Genomic DNA, 15,749 nt, shown 5'->3' with positions numbered 1-15,749 from the left:
GAAAAGTACCCCCCACCCAAAGCAGCTGGAGAGAAAGTGGAAAAGAGGAAACAGCTGCAGGGAATGACCTAAAAATGGAGAAAGGAGAAAGTAGAGGGTTTAAATTCCAGTAAGAATCTATAAACAGGGGGAGCTCAGAGACTGAAACTCCACAGCTTGATACCTGGCAGTACTCTGGTGGGAAGGGCAAATCCCCAGGAGGAGGGTGGAGTCCAGGGGTTTTCAGGTCACATGGGGAGAGGCAGTTCCCCTGCTGGGAGGACACTGGGTAGAGGCTGCACAGTCACCCCACAGGAAAAGGTCCCAGCAGACCCCAGAGAACATCCACATTCGCTTGTGCTGGAACAAGGTTGTTAAGGGTGAATCCTGGTGCCAGATTTGTATTGTGATTTATTATAAACACTGAAACACTACTGCTACACAATGATGTGAACTTTTTCTGGGGCGGGTGGACACCCAGTCACAATCTCCAGGCATTAGCAATAGCATGGTCCTGTGAACATTCCTGGGGGCAGGCCACACATGGCCATTGCTCGGTGAAACCCTGTTCTACAGGATTTAAGTGGGTAAAAGCCTCAGTCACTCAGAAGTGAGGGGTTGGGAATCACAGCTGCATCTGAGATAAAACTCAGGAGGGAGATGCCATGTGTCAGCCTTATGGTTTGATCACGAATAGTGCAGAAGCAGGGAGAGACAGAAGCCAGAGACAAAGGAGGGGTGCTTGACTGCTGGTCAGGGAGAGCACAGAGTTCTGATACTAGAGACTGGATAGCTGGGTGACGCCATTTCACCCCTCCTGTGCATGTGCATACCTGCCTACAAGCACCACAAAATTCCACCCCAGTAAGCTAAGCAATGCCATCTAGTGGAGAATGGAGCCTTTACACTAAGCCCCACCCAACTGGGCCAACTGCGCTCTTGAGGAACAAAACAAGTCAACCCACCTGCAGTTTTATTCAGACTATGAACCTCTTCATAGTTTGACTTCTAGGGGAAACCAGAGGTAATTTCAATAATATTTCATTCTCTTCACAGGTCCATCTATATATTTTTTTCTTTTTCTTTTCTCATTCTTGAATACAGAATGAGAAAAAATTATTTTTATTTTCCATTTTAATAAAAAAGATTTTTCTATAATTTTTCTACTATAGTTTTTACATTATTGTAATTTTTTAAAATTCTATCTATCATTTCATTTTATTCTATTTTATTGCATTCATTTTTCAAATTTTCGAAAGTTTTCTTTTTCTCTTTTTTCTTTTCTATCTGTCCCTTTTTTCTCTAATCTATCAAGTTTCCTTCGACAACCAGACCAAACACACCTAGGATCCATCCTTTGATTTTTTTGTGTGTTTTTAATTTTTTTTTTACTGTTTTCTTTCCCTTTCTTTCTTCAAAATGATAAAACAAAGGAATTCACCCCAAAAGAAAGAACAAGAGAAAATGACAACCAATGACTTTATCAAAAAAGATACAAGCAAGATGTCTGAACCAGAATTTAGAATCACAATAGTAAGAATACTAGCTAGGGTTGAAAATGTATTAGAATCCCTTTCTGCAGAGATAAAAGTAAAAGCTACTCAGAATGAAATAAAAAATGCTATAACTAGCTGCATTTTCAAGTGGGTGCCACAGCGGCAGGGATGGATGAAACAGAGGAGCGAATCAATGATAGAGAAGACAAACTTATGGAGAATAATGAAGCAGGAAAAAAAGAGGCACACTAAGGCAAAAGAGCACAATATAAAATTAGAGAACTCAGTGACTCATTAAAAAAGGAATAATATCTGAATCATAGGGGTCCCAGGAGATGAAGAGAGAGAAAAGGGTGTAGAAGGTTTATGTGAACAAATCATAGTAGAAAACTTTCCTAACCTGGGGAAAGAACAGACCTCAAAATCCAGGAAACACAGAGGACTCCCATTAGATTCAACAAAAACCAACCATCAACAAGGCATATCATAGTCAAATTCACAAAATACTAAGGCTAGCAAAAAATCATGAAGCATAAAGGGAAAAGGAGTCCTTAAACTACAAGTGAAGACAGATTAGGTTTGCAGCAGACCTATCCACAGACTCTACACATGCCAGAAAGCAGTGGCAGGATATATTCAATGTACTGAATCAGAAAAAATGTAAAACCAAGAATTCTTTATCCAGGCAGGCTGTCATTCAAAATACAAGAAGAGATTAAAAAAAAAAAAACAGTTTCTCAAACAAATAAAAATTAAAGGAGTTAATGACCACTAATCCAGCCCTGCAAGAAATTTTAAGGGTGACTCTATGAGGGGAGAAAAGATGAAAAATAAAAATAAAAAGAGGGGCGCCTGGGTGGCTCAGTTGGTTGGACATCCAACTTCAGCTCAGGTCATGATCTCACAGTCCGTGAGTTCGAGCCCCACGTCAGGCTCTGTGCTGACAGTTCAGAGTGTGGAGCCTGCTTCAGATTCTGTGTCTCCCTCTCTCTCTGCCCCTCCCCTGCTCATGCTCTGTGTCTCTCTGTCTCAAAAATAAATAAAAACATTTAAAATTTTTTTAATAAAAAATAAATAAAAAGACCAAAAGCAACAAAGAATATAAAGGACCAGAGAAGACCACCAAAAACTCAAAACCTACAGGTAACATAATGGCAATAAATTCATATCGTTCAGGACTCACTCTAAACATCAGTGGACTGAACACTCCAAGCAAAAGACATAGGATAACAGAATTGATAAGAAAATAAGACCCATCTTTATGCTGTTTACAAGATACCCGTTTTAGACCTAAAGACACTTACAGATTGAAAGTAAGGGGATGGAGAACCATCTTTCATGATAATGACTTCCAAAACAAAGCCAGAGTAGCCATACTTTTGTCAAAGAATCTAGATTTTAAAAGAAAGACTATAATAAGAGATGAGGAAGGGCATTATATCATAATTAAGGGGTCTATCCACCAAGAAGATCTAACAATTGTAAACACTTATATTCCAAACATGAGACACCAAAACATATAAATCACTTAATCAAAACCATAAACTCACTGACAATAATGCCATAACAGTAGGGGTCTCAACACCCCACTTATAGCACTAGTCAGATCATCTAAACAACAAGGAAATAATGGGTTTGAATGACACACTGGGCCAGATGGACTTCACAGATATATTCAGAATATTTCATCCTAAAGCAGAATACACATTTTCTCGAGTGCACATGAAACATTCTCCACAATAGATCACATACTGGGACACAAATAAGCCCTCAACAAGTACTAAAAGATCGAGATCATACCATGCATATTTTCAGACCAAAACGCCATTAAACTCGAAATCAAACCACAAGAAAAAATTTAGAAAGATAAAATACTTGGAGACTAAAGAACATCCTACTAAAGAATGAATGACTAACCAAGAAGTTAAAGAGGAAATTGAAAAGTACATGGAAGTCAATGGAAATGACAGCCCAAAACCTAGGAGACACAAAAAGTTGGTCATAAGAGGTAAATATATAGCAATCTGGGCCTTCCTATAGAAGGAATAAAGATTTCAAATACACAACCTAACCTTACATCTTAAAAGCTGGAAAAAGAACAGCAAATAAAACGCCAAACCAGTAGAAGACAGGAAATAATAAAGATTAGAGCAGAAATCAATGCTATTTTAAAAAACAACAAACGGTAGAATGGATCAATGAAACCAGAAGTTGGTTCTTTGAAAGAATTAACAAAAATTGATAAACCTCTAGCCAGTTTGATCAAAAAGAAAAAGGGAAGGACCCAAATAAATAAAATCAAGAAGGAAAGAAGAGAGATTACAACCAACACTGCAGAAACACAAACAATAATAGGAGAATATTATAAGAAATTATACACCAAAAAAATTAGCAATCTGGAAAAAATGGACAAATTCCTGGAAACATATAAACCACCAAAACTGAAACAAAAAGAAATAGAAAAGTGGAACAGACCCATACCAGTAAAGGAATCGAATCAGTAATCAAAAATCTCCCAACAAGCAAGAGTCCAGGGCCAGATAGCTTTCCAGGGGAATTCTACCAAACATTTAAAGAAGAGTTAACACCTATTATTTTGGAGCTGTTTCAAAAAATAGACATGGAAGGAAACTCATTTTACAAGGCCAGCATTACCTTGATTCCAAAGCCGGACAGAGACCCCACTAAAAAGGAGAACTACAGAGCAATTTCCCTGATGGATGCAAGAATCCTTAAGTTACTAGCCAACTGGATCCAACAATACATTAAAAGAATTATTCACAATGACCAAGTGGGATTTATGCCTGGGATGCAGGGCTGGTTCAATATCCACAAAATAATCAATGTGATACATCACATTAATAAAAGAAAGGACAAGAACCACATGATCCTCTCAATAGATGCAGAGAAAGCATTGGACAAAATACAGCATCTTTTCTTGATAAAAACCCTCAAGAAAGTACAGTTAGAAGGATCGTACCTCAAGATCATAAAGCCATATATGAAAGACCCACCACTAATATCTTCATCAAAAACTGAGAGCTTTCCCTGTAAGGTCAGGAACACGACAGGGATGCCCACTGTCACCACTGTTATTCAACATAGTATTGGAAATCCTAGCCTCAGCAGTCAGACAACACAAAGGAATAAAAGGCATCCAAATAGGCAAGGAGGAATTCAGACTTGCACTCTTCACAGACGACATGATACTCTATGGAAAACCCAAAATATCCCACAAAAAAAAAAAAAAAAAAAAAAAACCTGCTAGAGTGGATCCATGAATTTAGCAAAGTCATAGGATATAAAATCAATCCACAGAAATCAGTTGCGGGGCGCCTGGGTGGCGCAGTCGGTTAAGCGTCCGACTTAAGCCAGGTCACGATCTCGCGGTCCGTGAGTTCGAGCCCTGCGTCAGGCTCTGGGCTGATGGCTCAGAGCCTGGAGCCTGTTTCCGATTCTGTGTCTCCCTCTCTCTCTGCCCCTCCCCCGTTCATGCTCTGTCTCTCTCTGTCCCAAAAATAAATAAAAAATGTTGAAAAAAAAATTAAAAAAAAAAAAAAGAAATCAGTTGCATTCCTACACACCATAATGAAGCAACAGAAAGAGAAATCAAGGAATTGACCCCATTGACAATTGAACCAAAAACCATAAAATACCTAGGAATAAATCTAACCAAAGAGATGAAAAATCTATAAACTTAAACCTATAGAAAGCTTTGAAATAAATTGAAGACACCAAAAAATGGAAAAATATTCCATGCTCCTGGATTGTAGAACAAATTTTGTTTAATATCACTACTACCCAAAGAAATCTATATATTCAAAGCAATCACTGTCAAAATAACACCAGCATTCTTCACAGAGCTAGAACAAACAATCCTAAAAGTTGTATGGAACCACAAAAGACCCCAAATAGCCAAAGTATTCATGAAAAAGAAAACAAAAGCTGAAGGCATCACAATCCCAGACACCAAGACATATTACAAAGCTGTAATCATCAAGACAGTATGGTATTGATACAAAAACAGACATTCAGATCAATGGAATAGAACAGAGAACCCAGAGATGGACCCACAAATGTATGGCCAACTAATCTTTGACAAAGCAGGAAGAATATCCAATAGAATAAAGACAGTCTTTTCAGCAAGTGGTGCTGGGAAAACTGGACAGTGACACACAGAAGAATGAACCTGGACCACTTTCTTACACCATACACAAAAATAAACTCAAAATGGATGAAACACCTAAAGAAAGCCTTCAAAATCCTAGAGGAGAAAGCAGACAAAAACCTCTGACCTCAGCTGCACCAACTTCTCACTCAACACGTCTCTGAGGGAAAGGAAAGCAAAAGCAAAAATGAACTATTGGGACCTCATAAAAATAAAAAACTTCTTCACAGCGAAGGAAACAATCAGCAAAAGTAAAAGGCAACCGACAGAATGGGAGAACATATTTGCAAATGACATATCAGATAAACGGTTAGTATCCAAAATATATAAAGAACTTATCAAACTCAACACCCCTCAAAAGAACAAATAATCCAGTGAAGAAATGGGCAAAAGACATGAATAGACACTTCTCCAAAGACATCCAGATGGCTAACAGACACATAAGAAAATGCTCAACATCACTCATCATCAGGGAAATACAAATCAAACCACACTGAGATACCACCTCACACCTGTCAGAATGGCTAACATAACAACTCAGGCAACAACAGATATTGGCAAGGATGTGGAGAGAGAAGATCTATTTTGCACTGCTGGTGGGAATGCAGACTAGTTGCATCCACTCTGGAAAACAGTATGGAGGTTCCTCAAAAAATTAAAAATAGAACTACCCTATGATGCAGCAATTGCACTATTAGGTATTTATCCAAGGGATACAGGTGTGATGTTTCAAAGGAGCACATGCACCCCAATGTATATAGCACCACCATCAACAATGGCCAAAGTATGGAAAGAGCCAAAATGTCCTCTGATAGATGAATGGATAAAGAAGATGTGGTATATATATACAATGGAGTATTACTCAGCAATAAAAAAGAATGAAATCTTGCCATTTGCAACAATGTGGATGGAACTAGAGGGCATTATGCTAAGCAAAATTAGTCAGAGGAAGACAAATATCATATGACTTCACTCATATGAGGAATTTGAGATACAAAACCGATGAACATATGGGAAGGGAAGCAAAAATAATATAAAAACAGAAAGGGGGACAAAACATAAGAGACTCTTAAATACAGAGGACAAACTGAGGGTGGCTGGAGGGGTTGTGAGTGGGGGGGATGGGCTAAATGAATAAGAGGCATCAAGGATGACACTTGTTGGAATGAGTACTGGGTGTTATACATAGGGGATGAATCACTGTTATCTACTCCTGAAATCATTGTTGTACTATATGCTAGTGAACTTGGATGTAAATTTAAAAATAAAATAATTAAAAATTTAAAATATGAAACATATACAAATATACTTGTCAATTATTCCTCAATAACACTGGAGGAAACAGCCAAATTACTTAAATCCTTTTAGCTGCCATTATCTTGTAAAGTAAATATGATGTTAGTTCATCCCTCCCTGGATATTTGGAGGAAATAAATGAGTATTTGCACATAAGGAACTCAGAACAATAGTTTCTACAATGAGATTATTTTTATTTCTATAATATGTTTAGCATATGCTTGAACAAGGAATATTTTTCTGAAGTTTATTTGTTTATTTTGAAAGAGAGGAAAGAAAGTGAGTACAGGAAGGGGAGAGAGAGAGGAGAGAGCGAGAATCCAAAGCAGGCTTCCTGTGTGGGTCCGGAGCCCATTGCCTGGCTCCATCCACAAACCATAAGTAAGCTACCTGAGCCAAAATCAAGAGCTGGCTGCTTATCTGAAGGGCCCACCCAGGCATGCCCTGAAAGAGGAATTTTTATCGTGATTAATATACAATGCATTCGTGCAAAGCAACAATAATGGATCTCAACACAAAGATGGACAGGGTACATGGTGTTTATAACTGTTATGAGAAAGTTTGCATGGATGTCAGATTGCATATATTCCTTGGAAGAGGCTCACAGAATATTCTCACATAAAGGTTGCAGCAACAAGAGAGGATACACAAGGAGAGACCAGCCTCATCCCTTAGAGAAAGATGTGAGCCTTGGGATGTCTATTTTAAACAAACAAATTTAACACTATTACCAACAATGAAGAATCTAATTTGGAATAAATAAAAGCAATCCTACTTCTCCTTGTTCCTCTGTCTTGTTTACCACAGGACCATAGTAAAAATTATGTAGAATGTTAAAGATCATCATCATCTGTACAGGTCAATAGAACACAACTGGCCTCCATTCCTTACCAAACATTGCCAGGTTTTTTTTTCAGTTTTTCACAGTTTTTTTTTTATTTTTTTTAATGTTTATTTATTTTTCAGACAGAGAGAGACAGAGCATGAACAGGGAAGGGTCAGAGAGAGAGAGAAACACAAAGTCCAAAACAGGCTCCAGGCTCCAAGCTGTCAGCACAGAGCCTGACGTGGGACTCGAACTCACCTACCGTGAGATCACGACCTGAGCCGAAGTCGGATGCTTAACTGATAGAGCCACCCAAGCACCCCTCTCACAAAGTTTTTCAGGGAAGTTCCCATGATGACAAGGGAAGAAAAGGTAATTGAACTAAGAAAACATAGAAGGCCCCTGACAATCCTGCTGTCCACGACTCTGCAAATAAGGAAGAAACATAGAAACGAAAAACTTGGAGCAGTGGGGGCAAAAAAAAAAAAAAAAAAAAAAAAATGGAACTCAAGATAGCAACACCCAAGAGGAATTGTCTTGAATTGCAAGTATGGGAAAATACCCTGTTTATTCTCACAGCGATCATGCTCACACCCAGGGGACACTCTCTCCGTGTTTATATGCCTAAGGTCTGTGGCTCCTGAAAGGCAGGAAGAATGTCAGAAGGAGACAAAGACATTTCTGAACATGAAGAGCTCATGCTGCAATCCCAATATGAACAGTCACTTCAAATATCTTCCTGCCATTCTCAGCTGTTGGGAGTGTAAACCTGAAAAGCTGGGCATGTTGTGAATCCGACAATCAGGTAAGAGAATGCCTTAGGACTCGGGCTGAGAGGACCCCATATTTTCTGCATGCTTGTTTATATGCAAGTAAGCGCCCAGATCTAGAGCTGGTTTCCTATTTTATGATGGATTCCTCATTTCATTTGTGGATTGTGAAGGCTCTTTATATACTTTTATTGCCATATACATTCTGAATTCAGCATGCCTGGTTTCCTAATTTTTCTCCAGATAAATATGCAATCTCTCACTATTAAAATTGCAGTGAAATAAATCACTGAATAAGAACAAGTCTGATTGGAAATTTTCCTTAAATATTAGACAGAGGTCTCTTCCCTAAATGGATTTTTGATACAATTTAGTTTGATGAGTCAGAGAACTCAAAATGATATTTGCCATATCATGTGTATCTTACACAGGAGAGGTAGGATTAACACTGTGCAGAACACACATGGTCATCAAAGCAAACTACTCTGACCTGCATGGAGCCAGCCTTTCACAGAGGCCCAGCACAGATTGGGTATATTCTCTAAATTCCTCCATCTCTATGGGCTAGAATCCCACAGGCTATGGAGAAGTGGTCCCTCATTAACCCACTCCAATTCCTCTCACATCAAATCTTTCTATGCTCCTCTAGGGATTTCCCCCAAACTTAGAAAGATGTGCCTTTTTAAAAATTTTTTAATGTGTATTTATTTTTGAGACACAGAGAGACACAGTGAGAGTGGGGGAGGGGTAGAGAGAGAGGAAGACACAGAATCTGAAGCAAGCTCCAGGCTCTGAGTGGTAGAACAGAGCCCCACATGGGACTTGAAATAACAAGCCATGAGATCATGACCTGAGCCAAAGTCGGACCCCAACCAACTGAGCCACTCAGGTTCTCCAAGATTTGCCTTTTTATAAGAGGCAATCCCATATCTGGATATTAATTCAGACCTCCTTGCATTGGTGTCATTCTTTCCTTGTCTATTTTTCTTAATTAAAAATCCTTCAGGTGCTTTCTTACAATGTCTGGATATAGCAGTCTGGGCAAGTAGTTAATTAGAGTTCATTAGAACCCCCATTAGAGTTCATTAAGGAGATGAGAGGACACTTGTATCAGAAGGTAGATGTGCACAGCCAGAGAAGATGGTAGGTTGGCTACATGCTCTGAGTCTCTGGGAGAAAGAAACATATTAATGACAAATCAAATAAGGGGGAAAAATGGTGGACCAATGGCCCATAACCAACAGTTCACCATAATATCTAATAGTCTAATGAGGCAAATCCTATAAAAGGTCTGATGTGGGAACTGTGTAAAACAACAATGCTCTCCCTCAAAGAGGGAAAATCCTCAAAGAGGGAAAACTGTGTAGACGGGAAAATCCTCAGCTGCAAAGTCTCTGATTCTCAACAGGGGTACGTTCCATAGAGTAATTCATCCTTTCTCTTAAGCCATGCTGAATCAAACCTCAGTCACTGCATTTCTCCTCCTGGGAGTCACAGACATCCAAGCACTGCAGCCTTATCTCTTCGTGGTTTTCCTTGCAATTTACGTGGTCAGTGTGGTTGGCAATGGAGCAGTCCTCCTGGTTGTCGTCTCTGATCCAAGACTCCATTTACCCATGTATTTCTTCCTGGGAAATCTGTCGTGTCTAGATATCTGCTACTCCACAGTGACACTGCCAAAGATGCTGGAGAACTTCTTCTCTACACACAAGGCAATTTCCTTCTTGGGATGCATAACCCAGCTTCACTTCTTCCACTTCCTGGGCAGCACGGAGGCCATGCTGTTGGCCGTGATGGCCTTTGACCGCTTTGTGGCCATCTGCAGGCCACTGCATTACTCTGTCATCATGAATTACCAGCTCTGTACCCAGATGGCTGTCACAGTCTGGACCATTGGTTTTTTCCATGCCCTGTTGCACTCCATGATGACCTCTCGCTTGAACTTCTGTGGTTCTCATCAGATCCATCACTTCTTCTGTGATGTCAAGCCTTTGCTGGAGTTGGCCTGCGGGAACACGGAGCTCAACCAGTGGCTTCTCAACACGGTTACCGGGACCATTGCCATGGGCCCCTTCTTCCTAACACTTCTCTCCTACTTCTCCATAATCATCTCTCTTTTCTCCAAGACCCACTCCTGTAGTGCGCTCCACAAAGCACTGTCCACGTGTGCCTCTCACTTCATGGTGGTCATTCTTCTCTATGCTCCTGTTATCTTCACTTACATATCTCCTACCTCAGGCAGCTCCATGGACCAGGACCAGGTCGCTGCCATCATGTACACTGTGGTCACTCCTATGTTGAACCCACTGATCTATACACTGAGGAACAAGGACGTGAAGGCTGCCTTGAGTAGTGTCTTCAGTAGGAGGGGCGACCTGAACACATCTAGAGCACACTTCTAAGACAGGAAGCAATAGGCGATGATGAAGTTGGTGTGTGAGGTTAGACTGCTTCTGAGATCATGTACGATATGTGTAACAGGTGTAGTCTGAAGAAAAGATAAATGAGAAAGTCCAGATTGTGTTAAATAATGCATTCTTAGGTAGCAAAATGGAAACCTGAACCCATGGGACATCAGCCATAGAATCCTAATGTTCGGTTTTTGTTCAGGATATCACTTCATAAAACTGATTTTTTATGTATTCTTATGGATTCTCTAATGACATCAGGGATAGAAATATGCCTATATCACTCACATATTGGGTACATGAATACTACTTAGGGCTGTTTATCTGTGTGCTTCTTCTAAGTTAATGTATTCTAAGGTGAGCAATAAAATTCTTATACTGTTATATTTTGAGGAATTGAATTTGAACATTTAATAGGATAAGAAATGGTAATTCATATATGAGAATGAGTTAAGAGGAATTTTTAACCATTACATTATGATTTCTTTTTTCCCTAAGCTGGAGGCAAATAAATGATTAAAACAAATGATTTAAGCACTAATTGACAGGGATAAAATAGCCAATGGTTTATCTAAGTGCTGTGGATCCTTTATCTCCAGAGATTTTTTTAAAGTCAACTGGATGAATGGTAAAAGAGTCCTGTTAAATCTTGTTGAAAGTGGGGACAGAATGAAATTAAAATCTCAGAGTCCCTCTCTAGCTACTTAATAGGTAATTTTTCCCTCAGTGTTTGGTCATGGAAAATGTTGAGTTTCAAAACACTTCCTATTTTTTGTTTGGTTTTACTATTTCTATGATAATTTCCAGTGACTGTTATGATGCAATGTGACATAATACTGATGAAATGTGCAAAATTTATCAAAATGTTGTCTTGTTTTCCTTACTTGTCACCAAACCCAAATGTAACGAAAGCAACTAAATCATAATTGCTGAGACATTTCTGGAGCTAATGTCGGGAGGCACTGTGTTCCCTATTTTCTAAATCCCGGGGGTGGTTTCTGTGCATGAGGGATGGTGGGAGAAGCATTTATGACTATTTATAGATGCAGGTGAAGACTGTGACAGGACTTTATGAGCTCAGGGACTCACTGTTCAAATTCTCTGCATCCACTTTTGTGAACACAAACAATGTGGTTTGATCTCATCCACTGTTTTTGGTCCCCCAATTCTACTTTTGTTTATTAAAAAAAATAAAATGTGTCTGTGGAGAAGGCATCTTCTACCCTGAACTGTCTCAGCCCCTCATTTCTGTTGATCAGAATTGTTTACAAAATCCAAGCTCCACGCAGGCCATGAACCAGAGAAGAACACGTCATTATCTGGTTGGCTACTGCTGCATAACACACTAGCATCCCCAAACACAGAAGCTGAAGACACCTATACCAGTCAATTGCATTCTTCTGAGGCTCAGGAACTGGGAAGAACAGAGCAGGGCAGGGCTGGTTCTCCTCGATCATGCTTGTGCCGTGGCTGAGCTGACGTGAGCATCCTCGCGTGGAAGAGCTGAGAGCTGGCAAAGTCTCTGTCTGGGTCTCCCTTGGTCCGCTCTCTCCAAATGGCTGTTCTGTGCTTTTGCAGCATGGAGGCCTCAGGCTTGACACTCTATGTGGGGGCCAACAGACCACGGCAAAAGCTGCCAGTCATCTCTCCAACAAACCCAAGAACCAGTATTGACATCACCTGTACTATTCTCTCTTGGACAAAATGGTCACAGGCCTAACAAACTTTATAGAGAAGAAATCCCTACCTTTCATGGGAAAGAACATCAAAAAAATTTTGTGGACATCTTTAATCCACTCTAGTCCAACTCTAATAATTAACATTGTCCCCACATACAAATCACACTTACTCTCCCTCCAAATAATACTAAAATCTCATCCCGTTGCAGTATTAGTCAGAGTCTATGTCTTTTCACCTACATTGGGTCAAGGTACAGATGAGGCTTGTTGGGTCCAGTTTCTCAAGCTTGGTTCCTTTTTATCTCAAGAACTTCAAACCGATGTGTCCAATTATCTGCCCTAGGTAGACACAGACATACATTTGGGTTTATATATGGAATATTTTTCAGTCGTGAGAAAAAAAGGAAATCCTGCCATTTGTGACTATGTGAATAGACCTGGAGGATATAATGCTAAATGAAATAAGTCAGATAAAGACAAACACCATATTATTTTTTTATTTGTATAATTTAAGAAACCAAACAAATGAACAAACAAAGAGAAGAAAAGACAAAAAACAGACTCTTAGGTACAGAAAATGAGCTGGTAGTTGACAGAGGGGATGTGGGTAGGAGATGGTGGAAATTGGTGAAAATGATTAAGAGTACACTTATCCTCCCAAAATAAAATTAAAAAAAAAAAGAGTATACTTATCCTGATGAGCACTGAGTCATTTATAGAATTGTTCAATCATTATTGTACACCTGAAACTAATATAACACTATGTGTTAATTAATCATAATTTTCCAAAGGGAATTATGCTTAAAGAATTAAATAATTTTAGGCATACATCATGAATGGATTGTAAAATTATTAGGTGAGGGGAGCCTGGGTAACATTCGGTTGAGCATCCAACTTCGACTCAGGTCATGATCTTGCAGTTTGCAGTTCAAACCCTGCATCGGGCTCTGTGCTGACAGCTTGGAGCCTGGAGCCTGCTTCAGATTCTGTGTCTCCCTCTCTCTCTGCCCCTCCCCTGTTTGCTCACTCTCTCTCTGTCTCTCTCAAAAATAAATAAAAACATTAAAAAATAAAATTATAATATAATATAACAAATAAACTAATATAATATGGTTAAAGATGATTGGAAATTGAATAATACATGGAACAGACTGACACCACCTGACCCCACTGGTCAATAATATAAATAGCATCACTAAAAGTAGCACAAGCACTGTCTCATGAGATGCTATAACAGAACTAAAACAGCAACTTTGAGATATTCTGCCTCAAAGTTATCAAAGATCTAATCAAGCTTCTATCTCAGTATCAGTTTTGTAGTTTAAGTGCTAACAGGTTTTTTTTATTGTAATGTAGGTGCCTGACATTAAGCTTTTTGTTGCTGAGACATCCATTTCAAAGTTAGCCACCTGGAATAAACATATCGCCAAATACATAACTACATAAGGAGCAGAGCGCCCCACCCATGCAGTTCCCCTTTGAGAGAGCCCTGGTGACATAGACAGCTGGTCACTCGAGTGACCCATGCAGTTCCCCTTTGAGAGAGCCCTGGTGACACAAATAGCTGATCACTCGAGTGACCCATGCAGTTCCCCTTTGAGAGAACCCTGGTGACATAGACAGCTGGTCACTCGAGTGACCCATGCAGTTCCCCTTTGAGAGAACCCTGGTGACATAGACAGCTGGTCACTTGAGTGACCCTGCTTTTCCCTTCCCGTGCTTTAATTACTGCTCTTATGTTTTAAATTCAGCAAAGAAGAGTAAATGCCCAATACCCTAGACACTCCTCCCCTGATCCCAACACAGGCAGAGCCCCAGGCCCCTGTGCTCTCTCCCTTTCCCCAAGCCCTGTGTGGCCTCAGCAGTACTGTGTACCCACAGGACTGAGTGATAAATCTTGCCTTTTCAAAGCTCCCTGATGGTTGTTGCTGGAGTGTGTCTTGCAATTATAATAACAATCATAACAGGTGGTCTAGCCACAACATTGACTCCCAACAGGGAAATGTCAATGAGGGCCCAGGAGAGTGCCCCAGCCATTCCTAGCTGAATGTATCACTCAACAGGTGGAGACCAATCAAAACGAGTCTATATAAGATATAGGAATAGAAGTTAAGACTATAAATAAGCAGTAAGTCTAATTTAGAATATGGAACACGTATAGGACAGATAATCAGATTTCTCCAGTAGGTCAATGACATGATAAAAGGGGGGGGGGGGTGCTATGAAATAAGGGAATAAGAAACATAAAACAAGATACATTGTAAGAACCTTTCTCAAATCCTAAGTCTAAGAATTTACTGAAAGACAACTGGAAAAATTGAACATGGCTTGTGTATTAAATGACATTGAGGAGATTCTGATCATAGTGTAAGTGTCATAATGGCACTGTCAGTGTGTTTGTTTTTGTTAATTTATATTCTAGTTAACAACAGTGTAGTCTTGGCTTCAGAAGTAGAAGCCGGTGATTCATCACTTACATATGACACCCAGTGCTCATCCTAACAAGTGCCCTCCTAATACCTGTCACCCTTTTGGCCCGCCCCCACCCACCACCCTCCATAACCCTCGGTTTGTTCTCTTGCTGTGGTTTGGTCCTGTTACTTTTGAGACATATTTCTCTCGCACCTCACTTTTTCTAACTCTACCTGTGTCTGTCTCTGTGTGTTAGAGAAGGCAGTTATGTCTCTTGTTCTTGACGGTAATGGCCTTATGAAGAAAAGGTCTTGAAATGCCCTGCAGTGCTGTGTCCTCTTTGCCCAGGACCTGGCACTTCAGGGAGTGTCTCTGTCGTGTTCTTTTCTGCTTTCCCCTTCAGTTCAGTTATCTGCAGTGGCCTTTTTTCCTATGTGGGTAGTGTTTGGTCCCTGCCAGGTGTGGGTAGGTATTAACAGGTACACATTGGTGGTGTGCTTGCTAATTGACATCTGTGGACGCCACTGCCAGGATGACCAACTTAAGGGGATCTGCAATGGGCATATGAGTGGGTCCCTCATTTTTAATAAGGTGCACCTCAGGCTTCTGTTGCCACAGTGCGTCCCCCGCCACAGCAACCAAGACTGAGGCCCCACACAAGGTGAAGGTCAGGAGATAAAGTGCTTGTGAGGTTCGCTTTGGTGTTCTGGGGGAG

At 40.1% G+C, this 15,749-nt stretch overlaps 1 protein-coding gene across 1 annotated transcript; it reads left to right on the top strand.

The window, feature by feature from the left end:
- Positions 1 to 9,766: 9,766 nt before the first annotated feature.
- On the top strand, positions 9,767 to 10,937 carry LOC131513564 (olfactory receptor 12D1-like). The gene has a single exon (XM_058732664.1). It carries the CDS (start codon positions 9,984 to 9,986, stop codon positions 10,935 to 10,937), a length of 954 nt encoding a protein of 317 aa, XP_058588647.1. The 5' UTR covers positions 9,767 to 9,983.
- Positions 10,938 to 15,749: the final 4,812 nt, after the last annotated feature.

Source organism: Neofelis nebulosa, chromosome 6 (genome assembly GCF_028018385.1).
Source record: "Neofelis nebulosa isolate mNeoNeb1 chromosome 6, mNeoNeb1.pri, whole genome shotgun sequence".
Taxonomy (NCBI): domain Eukaryota; kingdom Metazoa; phylum Chordata; class Mammalia; order Carnivora; family Felidae; genus Neofelis; species Neofelis nebulosa.
The sequence above is the reverse complement of the archived record's forward strand: the minus strand, read 5'-3'. Positions and strand labels throughout refer to the sequence as shown.